General features: G+C 36.7%; 1 protein-coding gene across 3 annotated transcripts in view; it reads left to right on the top strand.

Annotated features, from left to right (window-relative positions):
• LUC7L2 (LUC7 like 2, pre-mRNA splicing factor) overlaps positions 1–21,507 on the top strand; it is a 37,095-nt gene that overhangs the window by 4,047 nt on the left and 11,541 nt on the right. For 2 of the 3 annotated variants that reach the window (XM_074161938.1, XM_074161947.1), the window contains exons 2-6: positions 6,829–6,923; positions 18,269–18,367; positions 19,243–19,353; positions 20,062–20,205; positions 21,270–21,446. In XM_074161938.1, coding sequence (XP_074018039.1) covers positions 6,829–6,923; positions 18,269–18,367; positions 19,243–19,353; positions 20,062–20,205; positions 21,270–21,446 — 626 coding nt within the window. Of the gene's footprint in view, positions 1–5,060; positions 5,132–6,828; positions 6,924–18,268; positions 18,368–19,242; positions 19,354–20,061; positions 20,206–21,269; positions 21,447–21,507 lie in introns of all 3 variants that reach the window. The other variant, XM_074161956.1, reaches the window with a different exon arrangement.

Genomic DNA, 21,507 nt, shown 5'->3' with positions numbered 1-21,507 from the left:
TTCACTGTTAGCAGTTACATAATAAAGAGTCTTTAGTTTATGTCAGTAGTTAAAAGGTTAGTTCAAGTTGAATTTATTGTTGATGACCAGAGCTGTGGGAACTTGCCACTCAGAAGTATTAGGAATAAGCTGATAGAAAAGTGTGATTTTTATTTTTTTAAATACCATTTTTCAACTGTGAAATTGATTAAACTTTTTTTTAATAGGGTGCTTTGATAAACCCTAGTTTTGCAATCTCTATTCTCTAGAAAATAGGATTGATCCTTACAAATAGGATTATAACTGTTTTAAGTAAATTGAGTCATTTACAAATGGGGTGAAATGTTAACAATTGGTATTACTACCTGTTGTGGTTTAACCCCAGCCAGTAAGTAAGCATAACTCAGCCACTCACTCACTTCCCCTGGTAGGATGGGGGAGAGAATCAGAAGAGTAAAAGTGAAAAAACTCGTGGCTTGAGACAAAGACAGTTTAATAGAGCAAAAGCCACGTACGCAAGCAAAGCAAAACAAGGAATTCATTCACAGCTTCCCATGGGCAGGCAGCTGTTCAGCCATCCCCAGGAAAGGAGGGCTCCATCACATGTAACAGTTACTTAGGAAGGCGAACACCATCACTCTGAATGTCCGTTCCTTCCTCCTCTTTCCCCCAGCTTTAAATGCTGAGCATGACATCACAGGGTATGGAATATCTCTTTAGTCACTTGGAGTCAGCTGTCCCATCTGTGTTCTTTCCCAACTTCCTGTGTACCCCCAGCCTATTCACTGGTGGGGTGGTGTGAGGAGCAGAAAAGGCTTTGACTGTGTAAGCACTGCTCAGCAGTAACTAAAACATCCCTCTATTATCAACACTGTTTCCAGCACAAATCCAAAACATAGCCTCATACCAGCTACTATGAAGAAAATTAACTCTATCCCACCCAAAACCAGCATGTACCCCAGGAATTATTTTTTTCAGAATATAGCTGGAATGAACAAAGATTGCCACGTTTTCTTTAAAAGGCCTGGTTGTGAAGATCTCATTTTATCTTAAATCAGCTTATCTTGCTCAACTGGTTCATTTTCTACCAGGTCAGTTACCTGCTCTGCCTTGCCGCATGAATGCTAGAGTCAGTGTGAGGAATGGGTTAGAAGCAGAAGGTGGAGCAGGATCATTACTAATGACAGTAGTACACACACAGAGCAGATCAGAATGGCCCTGGAACAACACCCCATCTTGAAACCGCCAAGGCTTGACTATTGCGAAGAAATGTAGTGGTAGCTTGGTTTGGTTTGGGTTTTTTTGGTTGGTTTTTTGTTTTTTTTTTTTTTTTTTTTAAATGATTGCCACTACTTCAAAATTAGGTTATAGTCTAGAAATGTGAAAAACTAGCAAAGTTAATAAGATTCTTCTTAAGAGACAGCTAAATTTGTGCATGCTTCTGAAACTCATGTGTGGTCATTAAAACATTCTCCCAAGCATCCTAACAAATACTATGCTATGTGACTAGCAGAAAAATCTTTGGAACCTTTAGATATACAGAACCCTTATCTATGAAGTGCCTATCAGCCTCTTTTGCTTCACCTGCTAGCTTTTTGAGCTGAACGGCTGTATTTGGAGTCTGTAACTCAGTTCTTTAGCTGTTATTAACAAAGCAAACTTCTTGTTCTAAATAATCTTCTGGCATTGAAACTTAAAATATCCTTTTTTCATCTGTTCATATCTTAATCAGTGTTTCTGTTTTACGCTAGCCATTTCAGTTATGCTGAGCAGCAGTTACTAATGTGTGGCTTTCCTGTCCTTGCTTGGGAGCAGTTGAAGTGACAACCTTGTGCTTACCTCAATGTCATCCTGTGTCTTGTGATCTCCTTTATATGGTAAAAGGTGTAATCTAGAACTTGTAAACCCATTTTTTTAATCTAATTGTTTCCACATGGGATTATTGAAGAATTCTCTGTGTACTTAAGGATACATAGATTTTGGTTTCCACTTTTCTTTACATTTGTAGGTGGAAGGTAGTATGTGCTTTTGAAATCAGTTTCAATATGCTGTTGTCCATTACTAGAAGACCTCAGGCTGAGAGCCACATTAGGGAGCTGAGGGCCTCCTCTGAGAGCTTTTCTTTCAAATACAGATCAGCAGCAAAGCAAAGGCAGAAAAACCTGTCTTGTATAGACATATTTCTGCAAAACCTACCCAAAATGTTTAGTTGATATCAGCTCAGAAACCTGAAAGTAGTAGCAACACATAAACCATGAAAAGATTGTTTCTGTGTCAGTTAGGAGTGATCAGAAGGCTTTAAAGTGTAAAGATCATGTTTAGTGAATTCTGTGTATTTGCTGGCTTCGTTGTAAAGTTCTTGTGCTTTAGCCCTTAAAAATGAGGGGAACAGTAAAGGACTCAGGGAATTTCTCTACTCTGGATTTGGGGCACCGTATGAAATTTCATTTATGAAGAAGCAAATGGGCATATTCATACCTAAAAAATCATTCCTGTATTTGTTCCACTTGTAATGCATTAGATAAAAAATGGTTTCATTCTATTTTGCATTCACAAATATTCAGTCATAGAGTTAACTAGAAGCTTAGAAATGCATTATTCTAAAGGTGTTATGGTAAAGATGCATCCAGTGTTAGTGACAAGAATATCAGAATTAGTTGCCTATTAAGTGTGTAGCAGGAACAAGGGCTTCTGTGACTGCATAAGCCTCATAAAATAATGATGTTGAATCCTTGTTATACAGGGCTTGTTCTGCTGATGAAATTTGATACGCAGCCTTTAACCTGATATTCCACCCAGTTAGTAGCTCTTTGTGAGTAAAGCTTTCAGGGTCCCTTGCCAACATGTTGGGACTCATGCTTCAAAAATTTGAGCGGAAAGCTAACCGGTTTTGGTTGATACATCTTAATGCAGGAGGTTAACAGCATGAAAATGCGCATTGTTGTCTTTGCATGGATTTCATCGTTTGTGATTGGAGGTTACAGTTGGGTTATAAAGGCTAATTCTCATCAATGCACTGAGCTTGTTGTTAGTATATTAGCATACATCAGAACAGTAAGAGGTGCTGGATCAAATAAATCATTGTTATAAGCATGTTATAATGCTAAGCATTGTTGATACATAAGTGTTCATTCTGCTGGTTTGTGATTAAAATACACTGAATGGGAATGACATTGTTAATAGGTCAGATTTGGGAGTTCAAAGTGAATTGTATAGTCGAAGTGCACATTGTGGTCTTAACCTCTGGATGTTTCTTAATCAGCAGTATGCATTGGTCTTCATGTTACTTTTGTAGTCAGCATGTTTAATACAAATTAGAAAACTTCCTTTAGAAAGTTTACATTACTGCCATTATGTCTTTAGTATTTGTGTCCCTAGTGTGCAGTTTCTTTATGCTTATAAAGGATATGAGATATACAAGTGTAGAAATTTCCTTATGTTTGGCTTTTTTTCTTGAATGTTTCAATTCTGTTTCAAAGTTCTCCATTCATCTGGAAAGTAATCTCTTATAGAAATGTGGTTTGGGCCAGGTACTTTAAGTAAAACTAAAGCTGCTGCTTCTTGAGGAAAATTTAATGTATTTTTTCTGTATCTCTATATAACTTTTATCGATGATATGATTTTTTCTTGTAAACGGAGAAAATCTAATTGGAAACACAGGAATGGCTTATAGTAATAGATGTTGACTCCTGTAATGCCCTGGTAAATTACTTTGATTTCTCTAATGAGCATGAGTCCTAAAGATCAAGTAGTTGAATACTCTGCTATTCTTCAGAGGCAGAGTTAAATAAGCTGCTATTCTGAGCTAATTTAATTATTTACTTATTAAAATAGAACTTGTAATAAGGTCTGAATTATCAGTGATAGTGTCCCCTTTATAAACGTTTAAGGATACTTCTGAAATTTAGATGACTGCAGCTACTTGGTACCTAGATGTATTATTTTCTTCTTACAGAATATATAAGGCCTTTTTTTTTAAATACTCACAAATGTCACTTAGCTTTCACTTGGTTGTTTGAGCATACAAAGAGTGTGTCACTGTAAGTACAGTTTGACAAGGAGAAGTAGTGTCTTGGTTACCTGACCACTGAAGTCCTTGGCTTAAGAACATATCTGTTCATGTTTTAATTCTCAGTCTCTTATGCTGTAGGCTGAATGTCAGGTGTATAGTGGATCTGTAGATTTTATTCTGCCCTTCCCCCCAGCAACCGATGTAGACCCCAGGTAATCATCTGCTCAAGATGATTCATCTGTAGGTCAGCAGCAGAATGCATCTTCTGTCTTTGCCAACAGGTCTGCACTATTTAGGGGTATTGGAGCTCACAAAATTGATGAAGAAATAAAAGCATTTTCTTCTGAGGCTATCAGACTCTGGAATGAGCTGCCAGAGAGGCACACAATTCAGTTATTGTTAGGAGATAGTATATGACACTTTTCTTTTTGATAAACCTTTCCTTCTGAAACAGCATAGATTAAAAATAAATGCAAATGTATGAAACTGCTTTTCATAGGAAGGAAAAGGTAAATGTCTGAATGTATGGGAGCCTTTCTGAAAGTCTCTTAAATACTAGACGAAGGCACAGTGCAGAAAGAATAAAGGTTTAAAATGTAAATGTGGGAGGTGTTCTTGAGGCTGTCATTGACGAGTTTCTGCTATCTTCCCCCCCCCCCCCCCATGTTGTCTTAGTTTGGTAATTGTGATTATCATGCTAGCCACTTAGATGAAAGAAGACTGTATTGCAGCTGTAGCATCAGTTCCTAGTTGTGATAGAGGTATGAAAAAAGCTATGTCTAGATGTTGAGGTAACGTCTGAAAATACTACTTGCCAACGTTACCTAAGGAATGTGATGAGTCTTTTGGCAATTTTCTGGTCTTGATAACTCCTTGACTCCTGGTAGGTTAGTGCTATTAGGCCATCAGCTGTCTTTTTAAAAATACTTTTCGTGATTTTGTTCATGTGTCTTTATATAGAAGATTCTTTACAGTCAACATGTATTTCTAGATGCTGTGTTAAAATTGCTGGCAGAATCTATTATTCTATACAAACTGAACAATCTGGCCCCTTGTTTTATTTATAAAGGTTCAATGTATCTTTGCCTGCCTACATCAATCTGCAAGGGAGTGTCAGAAAGGCCCCGCATTCGCCGAGCCGTGAGTTATCAATAACTTTTCAGATGTGTTAATGAATGTGGAACAAACGCAGTTATGTGTTTAAAAAATATGGATCCACCTCCTGAAAAGCGAAAAAGGAGAAGCAAAACTCTGAACTCTTTACTGCAGTAGCAGGCATGATTATAAAGGGATTGCTCTAAATTTTTAGTGGTGTAAGTATAACTAAGCAGTAAGGTCGCCCTCTAGAAAACCTATTGTTGAACTGCTTTGAAGCTGTCTTTAGCCTGTGGATTACAGGTTTTAACTATTGTGTCTCGCAGGCAAATCAACCATGTGGTGTTTTTGGAAACTTTTGTTTGCTTATTAATCTGAAACTTGGCCTATCTAAAAACGCTACGTATTAGCATCCTATGCATAGAACTGATATTTTAAAATCTGATTATATAATAGTAAGAAAGGCTTGACTATAAGATATGGGGGGTTTATTCCCCTCAGTTGTAGTTACTTCAGTAATGAATTTGCCTTCTTGAATTAATAGATTAAAAATTCTCGGTGTTGTGGGTCATGAAGCCATAAAAAACATTAATAAACTGCAAAATGTATCTATACTCTGAAATATTTGATGAAATAGAGAAGGCTGCTGTCTGAACTCATTGTATGTCTTTTTTCCCCCAGCAGCCTTCCTTGCTTCAGTAATTCACCAGTAGGTTTTCAATGATTACAGATTTTAAAAAACATTTGTTATGTTTTAAATAATGACTAAATAGCTACATCCTGAGAGAGATTAAGGTGTTTTATCATGCCTGTGTCTTAACAACAAGAGAGCCATAGCAGTGGTTTCTCTTCGAGATCTCAAATAGTGACAATGTTATGACATGAAGGAAAACATATTCCCTCCCTCCCTTCCCTCCCTCCCTTCCCTCCCCAAAACACCAGCTGGTTACTTTGTTCTGAAGACTTTAGGTCTTGCTCCAAGATGGGGTTATTTAATCTTGCAATTGGATCTCAGTGTGTGGGCAGGTTGATGCTTCTGCTCATGCAGGAACTACAACCTGCCATGATGAAGATACGATTAAGATATTTCCAGCCCAACAAACAGCATGTAGAAAAAAAAAAAGGCTTATGATACAGAGATATGCAAACATTTGTAAAATAATTTTGCATATAGGCTATGTCCATATGTTTGACTGACTTTTTTTTCAGGTTTGTAAGCATTTAAAACCATTCTGCCAACTTTTTATGCTACTCCCATCAGAAGTAAGAGGATGCATTGCATCCAAGAGCAAAATCATAAAATGAGTATCAGGTGGGATTCGGTGAAGACTCAATGTGTATCATCTTGTGTTTATGAGGCTGCTTTTATATGCTAATTGTTGCATACAAATACATCACTATTTCATGCAAAATCTGAATAGAATGTTATATAGCTCATTTAAGAAACGCTGTTGTAGCGAAGTGTTTTTAAGCTAATGCTGTCTTTCTGGTTTTAAGCACTTTTCACACTGCATTTTTGAAGAGGAAGTGTGAGAGGATTTTGAAATAGCTTTATAGAGCATTAAAACATGTATTTGTGTTTTTGGTGTTATTTGGCAAAGAAGCATACAGTGTTTTAAGTTCTAGTTTTCATAGGCCTTCACTATGTGACAGGGCAATGTTAACGCTTTGCATGTAACCTGCAGAACATGTTTGGCTTCCACAGATTTCTAACCTGGAATGTGTTGATTTCTATATTGCAGGTGACACGACCCGTCAGCGAATCAAATTCAGTGATGACAGAGTGTGCAAGAGTCACCTTCTCAACTGCTGCCCTCATGATGTGCTCTCTGGAACTGTATGTAGCTAAATCTTGTTTTATTTAGATAAGAATGGAGAAATTGAATTATTTGTTCTTAGTAATATCACTTTTAACTTCATGGTTTTCAGCAAATATCTGTCCACCACTCTGGTAGTTCAGAGGAACTTTTATAAACAACTAATTCATGGATTATGAAGTTAATTTTTACAAGTTTCCTGTTCTATATGCTATTATTACTTAGAATTCAACATTGCTTGCTACAACATAAAAAATTTTAAATAAAATACGTAATGTTACCTACTTGAATTGTGCTATAGCAAAGTGGTTTTAAGATGGTACAGTTGCAACTAGTAGAAAAAAGGAACTATAATTGAAGCATAAATTATGATGTTACTTTCTGAAAACTTCATATTGTAGTGAGAATTTATCCCACATAAATACTTGTATAGGAAGGAGGTGAGTTTTTCTTCAGAAATATTTTAGTGAAAACAGTTGAAAGTTCAAATAACTACATTTCTAGAAGCTGAGATATATTTAACAAGATAGTGACACTTACTCTACAATACCCAGTTGCTGTGCCATTTTCACAAATTCAAAAGAAACTTGAAAATCCCAGTCTTTGGCATATTAGTGACTTCTTTGACCTGGATTTTTGTGTACTCTATAGTAGAAGTTCCTCTGCCTGAGCATAGCAAACAAAGGGCTTTCACACATGCCAGTAGCTTTGTCAGTGTGCTTGTGCTTTACCTTGTGGTGCCTGGTTAAAGTAGCTTATTCTTTGTGAAAGGCAGATGAGTTAGAATTATACAATCATAGAATAGTTTGGGTTGGAAGGGACCTTTAAAAGTTTGTCTAGTCCAACCTCCCCTGAAAAGAGCAGGGACATCTTCAACTAGATCAGGTTGCTCAGAGCCCCGTCCAACCTGACCTTGAATGTTTCCAGGGATGGGGCATCTACCAGCTCTCTGCGCAACCTGTTCCAGTGTCTCATGACCATCACTGTAAAAAATGTCTTCCTTCTATCTAGTCTGAATCTATCCTCTTTTAGTTTAAAGCTATTATCCCTTGTCCCTTTAGACCTTTTCGCAGGCGCTGCTAAGAAGTTTGTCCCCATCTATCCTGTAAGCCTCCTTTAGGTACTGGAAGGCCGCAATAAGGTCTCCCAGGAGCCTTCTCTTCTCTAGGCTGAACAACCCCAACACTCTCAACCTGTCCTCATAGGAGAGGTCCTCTAGCCCTCTTGATCACTTTTGTGGCCCTCCTCTGGACCTGCTCTGACAGATCCGTGTCCTTCTTATGCTCCGTGTTCAAAGCTGGACACGGTACTCCAGACAGGGTCTCACCAGATGTTCCATGGTGAGATGTTCCATGGTGTTAGAAGAATTAACAATAGAGAGATGTAGTATGATGATACGCAGAGTCTTGTGTGCCTACCATTCCTTTGGTAGCTTTCCCTATTCACGTTGGCACGTTTTCTGACCCTGTGGCAGAGGGGAGAATAAGTACTGGAAAACCTGTCTTAAGGATTATTTGAAGCAGCATTGGTTTTCTGTGCCATGTCATTCCAGAAGGCTAACTTGACTGGAGCTTTTAATGAAATACAGAAACTAATTTGCAAAATGGAAAACTGAAATATGTAGACTTGGTAAGTGATTTACCTGTCACCTGGCATCTAATAGGCTTTCCAAGTATCTGTGAATTTAAATTACCATAACATTTTTCATTGGTCAAAGGACTTCAAACATGCATGCACACACTAATTTTGTTTGTTTTACTAATTTTGGCACTTGGACCAGCAGGCCAATAGTTAAAGTCCATATTTCCCTCCTCTTAAGAGCCCCTTTAGAACTAGGTGCAACTGTAATTGCTAAGAAGCACAATACAAAGAGGCGAAATAAATAGTAAACCGAACTAGAGAAATTAGTATTTTTCTTAATAAAAAAGGCAATGGAATAGAAAATGCCCACTTGTTGAGCTGCTTTGTAAGTCTTGTGGCTTCTTAAATATTTTTTCCAATCCTTAAATACACCATTTCCTTTTTCTTTTGTATAGCAAAGTTCTGTCATACCACAAAAATCAGGTGTCTTGAAGTTAACGTGGTGTGTTTGGCATATACTGAAGATAATTCACACTGAAGATAATGCAACTTTTACATATTTCCTTACCTTCAAGTCATTCTTTTTTTATAAGTGATAACAAACTGATAACAGTGCTTTGTGTATAAATGCATATGTAGTTTTATTTTGAACTGTTCTGTGTTGCTGTCCAAACATGATGGGGGGAGAGGGAGAAGAATGTTTTCCTCTTCACCCATCTGTTATGTTGTCCAGTGCTTTGGTTGCGTGCTGAGCAAAATATCTCATGGTTGGGGGAAGATATGGGACATAACTATGCTATAAAAACATACAAAGTCATTGGTCAGCATCTATAAGAAGATAACTGGTAAAAGATTGACAGCTTTGTGGGCTAATTTCTGTAAGCAAAGATTTCTAGAATGGCTGTCTTCAGCAAGTAAGAAATTACTATCTTTAGAACTATATAAGTCATAGGTATCATGCAATAATGCCTCTTATGGTGCAAACCAAACATTTAGGTTGGGCCTGTTTACCCAGTTTTAAGTCTTCACTGAAAGTTCTCATCTGTCTCATAGTGGATTGTGCTGCTGCTCTTGAAGTACTAAACTAGAATACTTCTTCAGTGAATATCAATCTCTTTTTTTCTTTTTTTTTTTCCTCATAATGCAGTTAGTCATCGGACCACAAAACGTGTTCCATGATGTAATTCTGGTAATTCTGGATCCAGAAAAACAGTGACTAGTTTAATCCGTTTAGTGGGAGTAGTAGAGAGGGACTTATAAGAGGCAGGCTTTATCTGACCGATGTGATGGTCTGTTGCTTACCTAGTCATGGGTCTGAAGAAATGGACCTTCTCTCTTGATAGCACAGTTTTTAAAAGGGCAAGAAGCAAGTTTTGATAGGAAAATTTTGATGCATCTTTGCATTCAAGATCTGAAGGTAACAAAGACTGAGTAACTTCTTGCTTTGGTTTGGGGTTTTTTTGTTTGTTTGTGTCTGGTTTTCGTTTTTCTTTTTTTTCCCCCAAATCAAATCCAGAATCTTATGCTTCTGAGAGAATAGATTCTCTGGGGACACTTTGAGGTTAAATCTCTTCATTGACTAGATCATCAGTAAAATACTGGACGTGAATTGTCATTTTCTGTATGTCACAAGATAATCTGTGCGATTCCAGTGAAATGCATATTACTGTTCCTGTCTGCAAGATGCAGACTTCTATGCTATTCCAATCCTCCCACTCTTCCAAAGCACTCAAGGAGGACGTTCACAGATAACGCAAGACAAACGAAATGACTCACATGTGAGTAGGCTCTGTTAATTTAGTGTGTTCTTTTTGTTAATGGCCAAATATCAAGAACTCTGCCAAGGAATTGATTTCCCTTGACAGTAAAATTCCCTGGTATGCAGGATGTATTGGTAAAAGTAGTGAGCCTATAGTTTACTTAGAAGATTGGAGACTTTGTCTTTGTTGTCCAGATTTCTGCATATATTATCTCTTCTCTCATTAGATGAGTGTGTGCTTATTTTTAAGAATACTGTGTGAAGTCTTCTGTTATTTCTAGGCTTCTCTGGAATGCTTGCAGTAGGTATTTTCCTCAAGTTTCTTTGAGATTTATCTTTTGGTTAACAGGAAAAGCATTTCGGGAAAAAAGCATCCAGACAAATTACTGAAGTTCAGAGTCTTACTAGGAAACTTCCATTGCCTAGATTGACAACAATGCACAACTTCCTACTTGTTTTAAGCTTTCTTTTGCACTTCTCTGTGTCTTGCTTCCTCAGGGTAGTTTGTATTTAAAGGAACAATAAAGTGGTCTTTAAAGGAACTCTAAATATTTTACTTAGGAGTATAAAGCCATAAGAATTAGCTGTACTTTGAAATGTAATTCTTCATTCTGGCTGCTGTTGACAACAGAACAGTTTGTTCTGTATCAGTTACCCTCTTCTTCCACTTTTCTGGATAGACTTGTCTAGTCTGTTAATGAGCTTCAATTGTTACCTACTTAAATCAGGATATTTTCGTTATGTTCCTATTTTTACTTCATTTTATTTAGGGACATGTTTTTGTGCTACTAGGTTTCTGTTTTTGTAGACTTGAAAAAAAATGCTCAGTCAAGCAGTCAGAAGTGTCTCAGTGCCTCCAGGAGATGATTTTGTGTCACTTCGGGGAGAGACAGGGAGTGTATGGGTTTGGATTTTTTTGTGGTCTGCAATGGCAATAATGGGCTAGATGGAAGATATAGGTAGAATAGCGAGTCCCAACAGCAAAAGTGTAAACATTTTTTATTTACATAGCATCCTCTTTCAGTTTATTAAATTATAATTCCAAATCTGTTGTGCTCTGTGATTATCTTTTTATTTGAAATGTGTTTTGAAGTTCATGTGAGCACATAGTAAACCAATTGGTAAGATCACAGAAATGACTTTATATTCAAGGTTGTAGAACAGTTTCTGTTCAAAACATGCTTTTGACAGTGCCTCTTACAAAAGCTCTTTATTTTTAACTGGCTTTTTTTTCATGTTTTGGTGCTCTGCTTTTTCATAATGATCACTTGAGCACTGGTTCACATGAATAAGTCAGTGGTTTAAGAGTTTGCTCATTCATTTCAAGTTGAGAATTTTATAATGAAAGATTAGTAAGACTTTGTAAACCCTGGGTACTGGGACACAGTGAAGAATTTACCGCTTAAAGTTAGCGATTTTTATTTAATTTTTAAATTTTTTTGTCTCAAAGTGTTAACACTCTTACTTTAGCTATTTTATCCTTAATAGTTGCTGATGATCAGACTTGTGGTTTTGTTGGTGTGGTTTTTTTTTTTTCCAAACCATGGTTCTTGAGTTATTTTTCATCAGCATTACAAAAATGCTTGCTTCTATTTATCTGCATTATGAGATTAGGACTGAAGCTACATACATAGGAGTCAGATGACTCCCCTGTAAAGGTACAAACCTATTAAGCAACATTCTCTGGATGTAAGCTTTGTGCTGTCTTCAGCAAGTTTTACAAGATGTATAAGAATGTGTTTCCTCTATCTTTGTATGTTTCTGAATGAATAGCTGAGTACTACTGAAAATTGAAAGATGGGAAGAATTGTAGCAAACACCTTTCATAAGGTTAAAGGCAACAATGTCCTGAATATTTATAGTAACCTGCAATCTATCTTTGAAGAGCCTGAGCAGTTCAGCTCTTTTGCAGCAATCTGGCTTTCTTATTAGCTTGATTGTGTTTCCCTGTTGAAAAAAAATTCTTAAATACAGTATGTGGTCTTGGAAACCGTGGTTGAGAAACTCCACTCAGTGGATTAGCTTTGTTTGCATTTGTATTCATGTGTATTTGTTGAGAAACATTGCTTCTTGCATTTTATTTATACAGACCTCAAAAGCATGCTCTGTCAGCTCAGTCCTGCGGTTAACTATATCTTTAGGTGCTTGTGAATTTATTGCACTCAGCTCTTCAGGACTCTTGCTGACTAAAACTATATTGATTGAGGCCTCGGTTTAGCAATATGCTTTTAATACGTGCTTAACGTTAAGCTTATTAGGGATGGAATTCAGCTCCAGATTAAGACATCTAAATATAGGTTTCGGCTGAGGAGCTAGGTGTCGACATTTGCACTGGAGTCGGAAGGGATCTAGGGAGTGAAGCCTAGAGATGGATTTGGTTCACCCGCCACTGGGTGTCCCTCTTAAGGTGGGCTGAATCCATTTAGGCTCACTGGCCTGTACTGCCTAGATCTCCTTTTACTGTGGAAGAGAAGTTTGGATAGTTCACACATCTGCCAATAGGAGTTAGTAAGGTATTTTAATCTGGAGTTGATTTCTTTGCCAGTAGTCCCGTTGGCTCAGTGGCACTATTTCGATGCTTAAAACTTAGGTGTGCCAGTGTGATTATTTGCTGTAGCGTTACAAAAACCAGGCATTCTGCTGGAGGGTATCAACTTTCCAGTTAAGGACTGATTTGGTCATGTGAACTGCTTCAGCTTTGCAAATCAAATTAAATTAGGCTTGAATTTGTAACGCAATTTGTATCCTTTAGCCCAGTGGCGATGAATTGTAAAGTGCTCTGTTGTCCCAACAAGTGATCACATCAGTCTCTTGAAACATATTCTTAATTCTTTTGACCAGTGCCAGGAAAGTGAACAGATTGTACCATATTTAATTTCATTTGGTTTAATTTATCTAGGTGAAGGGTATTCTTTTGTTACTTTCTGTATGATTATGTAACTTCAGTGTTAATGTTTTATATAGTCAGGCTAAAAGACCAAATATTATGTGAACACTGACATATCTCATTTAAAAATAAGGAAGATTGCTGCTACCTTTGTCTTTCAGTGAAGATTTATTCTAAGGACTTAAAGTCTTCAGAAATGAGGGTATGATTAAAGAGAGAAATGTCTTTAAAGAACTATACTTCTGAAGATACCTGGGATTTTCAGTGGTTGCTAAGGACTTCAATAACTTATATAATTTCTGACTTTTTTTAGCTCGGCATTTCTTTCTTGCTAGTGAAGTCCTTCAAAAGTTAATCCTGTTAGTAAAGTTAGAGGACTTAAATCACTCATAATTTTATTATCCTAAAGGCTCCCTTCTGAACATATGTTGCCTACAAGAAAGGACAGGCTTTATCACAAGTCTAGAAATCTGTCAGAAACAGAATTGTTAATGCAGATGAAAAGTGAGTTCCATAATAAGGACGATCTCAGCAAAGAGTTTATCTGCAGCTTCTTTTTATCAGTAGCAAGGGTGTTCTCATACTTGCCTTGACAATTTGGTAAAGGGAGAGTTCCTCCAGTATAATTTTTTCAGTCACGTCAGATCTTCCTAAACAAAAAAGCCTTCTCTTCATGAATGTTACCTTCTTTGGTATGGGTATCTTTATAGTTAGAAAGAATTCTCTACATAAACACTGTCCAGAGTGTCATCTTTTGAAACCTATCAAAGGTGAATGCTGGTTTTAGAAGCATTGATAGCGTGTGCTACTATGTCACACTTGGCTCAACATCAGTCCTCTGTGTTTTAAGTAGCTTTGACTTTTCTGTGCTCTTCTTGCAGTCGTATAGAGTGCATTCAATAATCTAATCTCTGATGTCAAAGGAATGTGTAGTAGTTGCAGAAGTGCCAAAATGGGCATTTTGCCATAGGTAGCTCAAGATTTTAAAAGAAAGCTGTCTTAATTTCACGTTCCAGAAACAGCATCACATCAGAGTTTAGTCTCTGGTTGAGTTATTAGTGTCAGCTACTCTGAGTGCACATGCATCTTACACGTAAACTCTGCTGAGTTCTCTATTGCCCAAGTCTTCAGCCAGCTCTTCCTTGTCTACTCATACTAAACTTACATGATTCTCTTTTTTTTGGGGTACCTGATTTGATTGAAGCAGAGCTATGCATTTTTAAACTAAACGTATGTAATCCATATTTCTGTATTAATACCAAAGGCATTCTATCCATTTTGTGGATGGGATGAAAAAAATTATTATTAAATCATTTCAATATGAGAGATTGTTTGGGATGAGAGACCAGTTATCTAAACCTCAGCTCAGGGAAATGAAGTAGCTTTAATTGCCCACATAACACTGAGGAATAAAAAAAGTGTTACATAAAATGGTTAGAAAGTTGTTAGTAGAAGGCTCATAGTTTCTTAAGCAGAGCTCAGCAATAGCAAAACAACTCCTGATATCCTGCTTTGCATGTGGTTGCCCAGACTATTTCCTAGACTAATCTTGGGCAATAGCTTTCAGTTGTAAGAAGGATTCTGCAAATATGTAGGGGTTTTTCTGGTTTTAATCTTCAGTAGAAGTGCAGTAACTGCAAAAAGTCCCAAAGCATGGTTTCACGTATTCAATAAACTTCAGTTATGTCTAATCTGGGTACTTGAATGTTCTCACCTTTCTTTATTTGCTTTACTCATTAGGACTCCTCTGTAAATCACTTAAGTAGCGTAAGTGTCTGAGAGTACCGACAGTGAAAAACAGTTTATGTGCATTCTTTTTAAGCCTTCATTAGTAGCTCAATGTCTGAATGTTAGTCTTCCTCATAGTCATCTTTTGTTTCAAATGTGATTGATCCTTAAATAGCTGACTACCAGTGCCTGCTCTTTGACTCCGGGGAAGGGCATGTCTTGGCACCAAATCACAAGGTGGCCATGTGGAAAATGAAAATAATGCGTCCTACTGTATCTTCTGTCCACTTCCATCTGCTGTCCATCTACTTTGCAGCTAGCTGTATAAGCCAAATTATAATACAAGATGCTCTGTGCTTATTAAGGTCCTCGGCAATCCTGATCCAGCATAGATTTTTGACAGTAAGGAGTCATTCCCAAAATGAATTGTCTTTGCCTGATGTTGCATCACTTACACCAGCAGAAATGATGTTGTATATAATATGCAAACTGATTTAAGAGATTTTTTTTATGTATCTCTAAATTGGGGTTTACTAATAGAACTGTTAAGAAAGACATTTAGTAGTAATACTTCTTCAATGGTGCTTCCAAGGGATTAGACAAGACTAGTACAGGCTGTGTTAAGGACCAGTTCCAACAGCGATACAATTTCTTTTGCAGCAAAGCTAATGAGAAAGAATCCTTTTCTCTTGTACCTGCTTGTTCTTGCTCCCTGTCTGTTACGCCATGTGAGCATTTACAAAGCTGTACTCTGTTGGATTGAAGAGGGGAAGGGGAGCCCAAATTTCTTGTCTTCTGATTAAGACATCTAACATAAAGAATTCCTCCATAACACCCTCCTCATCCCCCCAAATTACTGCTAATATTGCTGAAGTTATTCAAGAATTTCTGAGGTGGCATTTTGTTAGTGTAAGAGATCCTAGCTGCTTAAGTTCACTATTACGTTGCTGCCTACATATTGTTAACGCATCTGTTTGTGTGGCTGCCCGACAAGTTGGACAAAGGTATGCTGCTGAAAAATCACCTCTGTTTTTGGTGTGCTAAGATACATTTTACCCAGTCAGTAGCCAGACTCTGGTCAACTGCACAGGCAGATGTGCCAGCATGGGGTGGCACAGCGCAGTGATGAAGGGAGGACAGAATGTTTTTCAGTAGTAATGTTGGCTCAGAGCAATTACTATCCTTTCAGGCTGTAGATTTACAGAAAGAAGAAAAGAAATCAGAAAATGTACTGTCTTGAGGAGGGTGACCCAAATTGAGGGAAAAGAAGCGTAAAACACATGTAAAGTGAACAGTGTGTCATGGTAGTGTCATGTGCATTCTGTTTTTTTTAGAATGTGATGAAAGTTTATTTCATGCATTTATTCAAAGTGTACATAGATTGCGTATTCAAATAGCATTTTTCTGATGCTACTGTGGGTGTGTTTTGGGCTTTTTGTCATTATATTCAGATATATTAAAGCATGTCACTAGTCTTACCTATGCATTTAGAACTGGAGGGCTTCAATTAAAACAGGATTGGCCTTGAGTTTTACAGTTTAACCTTAAATACCTTATCAGTACAAGCATAAAGACAGTATTTTCACAATTTTGGGAGGATTTTGAAATTTCTAATTTTCAGGTAATTTAAAAACGTACTTTCATATTGCTTTCCTAACACTGAAGTGCTTTCCTGAAAGAATGCTGCAGTTAAAATAATGTCAGCATGTAATGACTTGAAAATAGATGTGTAATACATTGCTCAGCTTCAACGTCTCTGTTAACAAAATTGCTGAGGTCCTGTGTAGTTGCAAAGGATGAGCTAATCTTTTTCTTTAGCATTGCAATCAGATGTTCTCTATTACAATCAAATGTTTTCCAGAAAATAGGTTTATGTTGACTGAAAGGTATTGAAATAACTACAGTTTATCAAAAACTTTCAAGTTAAATAGTCTGTATTTTAACAGTATTTTTTCTGTCTAACATTTGAAATAAACCAATAACTTCTATAAAAATTACTTTAATGGATTTGTTGGAACATCCAACTGATGATTTGAGAAGTTGAAAGCAATTGATGTTTATTTTTTTTACTGTATGTGTGAGGCTTGAATTGCTGCGTAAATGCAAGTATTTTGTTTATTTAAAAAAAAAAAGCACTCATTTGGCTCAGAACCAAATGACTTGCAGCAGTTTCTGAGTTAACACTCATTTTTATTTCCAAAACTCACAACACAAATTGTTAATTAGTTTTAGAACCAAAACTAAAACGTTATTAAACTACAAGAGTTACAGCTTTTCCCATCACAGTTCAACTTTCATTATGTGCTTTCAGTGTTAAGGAAGGATTAATTTTTCATAATATTAAAAGAGCAGACAACTGAAACTGCTGTTTTTAAGTGATGCAATGATTATACATCAGCTTGTGCTTTTGCGGAGAGGGTGCCTTGGTTTTGTTCAATGTTGTTTCCACTACAAATATTTTTTGGGATTTGTTTGGTTTGGTTTTTTGCTTTGTTTTGGGGAGGTTTTTATGTTCTTGTTTGTGGGTTGTTTTTTTTGTTTCGTGTTTTTTTTTTTTTTTGTCATTTACATATTACTCTGTCTTGATCACCAAACAAACTTTCAGGGAACAGACTGAATTAGAATTCCTTATGCTGTTTTGTGTGTTATCCAAACTTCAATTTAAAATCAGTATTTGTTACCTAATAAGATTCTGGGCACTCTTCTCGGTGGCATTACATGCAAGATTAGTGATGCAGCCTGCTTAAGTTCATGCTTCCTTCCTGCCCTTTCTAGAACCGTTTTAGATTACGATTAAAATGTCTAGGCTTTTTCTTCCCTGATTCTTGAACATAGTCCAACACTCAGCTCATCTTCACTCATCTGCAAAATGTTTTGCTGGGATTTGCTTTTTGGCTATCTTACTTGAAATGTTTCAAGAATGTGTTTGTTTTTTTTTTTTTTTAAGCAGAGTTTATAGCGGTGCTGTGGTTGTAGCTATTTCAGGTGATTAATGTAACTGGAACACGTATCATAGTGTGCAGACTGTTCAGATCCAGCATTTGGCTATTTAATTGCCAGGGTTTTTTCAGGGAACTTGGTTTTCCTAAGCTGTTTTAATTCAATACAGGATGTCCCACTTCAGTCATTTTTTAGAACTTTCAGTAAAACAACATTTTTGTGGCACATTAATGATATTTTGAAATACAAACAGCCATTGTGATAAGCTGTTCATTCTGTCTCCTTTTATTATTTCCTGATGCATGCTTATTAAAGATCTGGTATTGTCTTATAGCTTTATTAAACTGTCCTTTCGTTCTCACAAGCGAGTTGATTTGCTTCAGAATATTTGACTGTTCAAGAAAATCATGCTAACTTCATTCCTTGTAGCACTTCTGAAAAGTTATACCACTTTCCTTCTGTCTCTTCAGAGAATGGACCTTGGAGAATGTCTGAAGGTGCATGACCTGGCATTAAGGGCAGACTATGAAATAGCATCCAAAGATCAAGATTTCTTCTTCGAGCTTGATGTATGTATTTTTTCTTAATGATGGAGAAAAAGCATAATTTGTGTACGTATGTGGATAAACTGAGCAACAAAGTTAAGTTTTGGTACACAGAACAAAAACTTTTGGAAGGTCATTTTATAGAAAGAGGCAGAGAAACCCTTGGCGCAGTTATATAAAGATACATGCCTCTTGTTATATGCAGATGGTATTTAATTTGTGTTGCTAGTCATCTCTACGTAGAATTGTTAACAGCCTTCCACAGAACAAATTATGATAAACCTGGATGCTGTCTTAGCGTTATTAAATAGCAAGAAAATGTTAAGGCTGTGTATGCTTTGAAAAGAGTCTTAAATTCTATGCTTATTGAAGAAAGTAATTGTGGGGATAACAAATCATATGCTGTGTCTCAGTACACAGAAGTTTGAGTAATACAGTTTTGAACTCCCAACTAGGAAGTTAGTCTTCACTAGGACAAAAAGGACGGGGTTTTTTGTTGTTGTTGTTGTTATTTGGAGGGATAGTGTTAATATGCCTAATAGCTTAAAACCCTAGTGAAAACAGTTACAGTATTGCATTTATTGGCTGGGTGAGGTGAACCTGAATATTCTTCAAAGAATTTTCATGTATGTTAGAAATGCTCACTTCTCTAAGAAGGCTTAAGAGAGATTCACTTCTAAATTTCTACAAATACATAGGACAACATGTAGACTGTGCTTTTTGAAATGTTGTGAACTGGTATATGTGATTAGTCACCATAAATTGCTGGATTATTGTTTTACAAAGGTTTCACTAATAAGAATTCATAAAAAATAAGTCTTAATAAACCTGGAAAATGTTAAGGCTAATGAAATTCATGTTCTTGACAGCATCAATCAATGTTCTTATTGATGTTTTAGGCAATGGACCACCTTCAGTCATTTATTGCAGACTGTGACAGGAGAACAGAAGTGGCTAAGAAAAGACTAGCAGAAACCCAAGAAGAGATCAGTGCTGAAGTTGCAGCTAAAGTAAGCATGTAAAACTAGTTACTGAAGTCTCTTTGAAGGTCTGTTTTTCTAAGGATCCAACTTAAGGCTTTGGCAAGCTATCAAATCTTGAGGATTCATACTGAGGAGGGGAAAAAATAAAACTTTTTCTGTCCCTCGCAAAACTTCCTTTAAAGCACAGAGAGGAGAACACAGGGAAGAGACCTCTGATATTTTTGAGTTCAGGAAACTTGACTCTCTGTGATACCGTGCCATACAAATGTTAATTCTTGAACTTCTTTGATCAAAACTTCATCCATAAAGTAAACAAAAATTGATGTTCTTCTCTGTAACTTCTAACTGAAAAAAACATATGTAACTTTTCTGCACGTATCTGCAGAAAGAGGAGTGGTTGTGCAAAGAGGAGGACAATAGAGGTTGTAAAAAGAGGAGGAATGGCTGTACAAATACTAATTTTGCAACACTGTGGTAGAGACAATTGTGTGAATTACTTGAAGTTTCTGAACAAAATCCTGCTCTGGATTTGGTACATAGACTTAGTAACTCAGGCTTTCTCTGTATTTTTTAACATGAGGTAACTTCTGTTTCACTTTTACCTGAAGAAGTTACCTCTGCATGTTTCTTGTAATTATGTTGTACACATTTTACATATAAAAACTCAGTAGCAGTTCAGATTGTTTTCCATAATTAAAAGCATTTCCTGTGATAAGCCTTTTCTTGTCTTTCAAGGCTGAAAGAGTTCATGAGTTGAATGAAGAAATAGGGAAACTGCTGGCCAAAGTAGAACAGCTTGGAGCTGATGGGAACGTGGAGGAGTCTCAAAAAGTAATGGATGAAGTGGAGAAGGCTCGGGTAAAGAAGAGAGAAGCAGAAGTAAGTTGATTGTGGAAGGCTTGGGGGATGGAGAGGGCAGGGTCCAATATTAAATTGGTTGGCATCTGTGTAACGCAAGATGTCTTATCTGCTGTCACTTCCTTAACTAATCCCTGCGTATAAACCTAAAGAATTTGCTTTGCGGCATCCTGTGCAGTTAAAGTTTCTACCTTTAAGTACACGCCTGTACTATTAAAATTATATTCTTTTCCACGGATGATGCATTTATTTTAGTTTAACTGTATTGGCCAGTTGTGTCTATGTTCGTTGGACTGACATCTCATTTGGTCTCATGGCTCTTGCTGTGGCAACCTTGTTATGCCTCATGTTCTGCTGAATGGCTTGTACTAGAAAGCTTCAGTGAAGTGAACCTTTTTCTTCATTGATAGATAATTAGTCAATGGCTTGTGTATCAGGCAGGGTCCTTGTCGTAATGTTCAGGTGGCAGAACTCACCAAGAGATTTTCCATGTTGTATTTCACCAAGATATTACATTTCTAGAAACAAACATCTGCAGTTGTTTTAACGGTACCAGAAGGGTTGCTGGCAGTCTTGCTTGTCATGTGAATGTCTGTCGATAAATTTTGCTAATAAACTAAAACTTGTTTAAAAAAATTAAACTTGTTTAATTAGTGTCCAAAATGAAGGTAGGTCTCTCAGGAAACTATTACAGTTTTAAACTGGGTTCAGAATTAAAATTGGTGTAATGTTTTCATAATATGTTAACACAGCAATTGTAGTGTTAAGGTCTTCATTGTTGCACAAGAAAAAGTTGTTCATCCTTCTAAGTAGTATGATCTTAAGTAAAGCTAATAACCACCCGGCTTTGTTTCATTTGCAAAACCAGTTGCTGATGTACTGCTTTTAAATGTGTCCAATCTTCAAATTAACTTACCTTGTATCTTAATGAGACAGTTGATTTATGAATAGTGTGAACCAACTAAAGGGTGTGCTGATGTATATTGAATACGGTTATCAATTTGTAGTTTATATTTGGTGAAGTGTTATCTTTGTATTTTTGTGCATTGAGAAGTAACAGCAAATTGTTTTTTTTTTTTTTCTAGGAAGTATACAGGAATTCTATGCCTGCTTCCAGCTTTCAGCAGCAGAAGCTGCGGGTTTGTGAAGTGTGCTCGGCTTATCTTGGTCTTCATGACAATGACCGACGACTTGCTGACCACTTTGGAGGAAAACTACATTTAGGATTTATTGAAATAAGAGAGAAGCTTGAGGAACTCAGGGTAAATCATTCTTGTATTTTTGTGTGCGCTCTTACTTAATTATTTGCCAGGCAACCTTAAT

This window comes from Numenius arquata, chromosome 2 (assembly GCF_964106895.1).
Source record: "Numenius arquata chromosome 2, bNumArq3.hap1.1, whole genome shotgun sequence".
Classification (NCBI taxonomy): Eukaryota; Metazoa; Chordata; class Aves; order Charadriiformes; family Scolopacidae; genus Numenius; species Numenius arquata.
The sequence above is the reverse complement of the archived record's forward strand: the minus strand, read 5'-3'. Positions and strand labels throughout refer to the sequence as shown.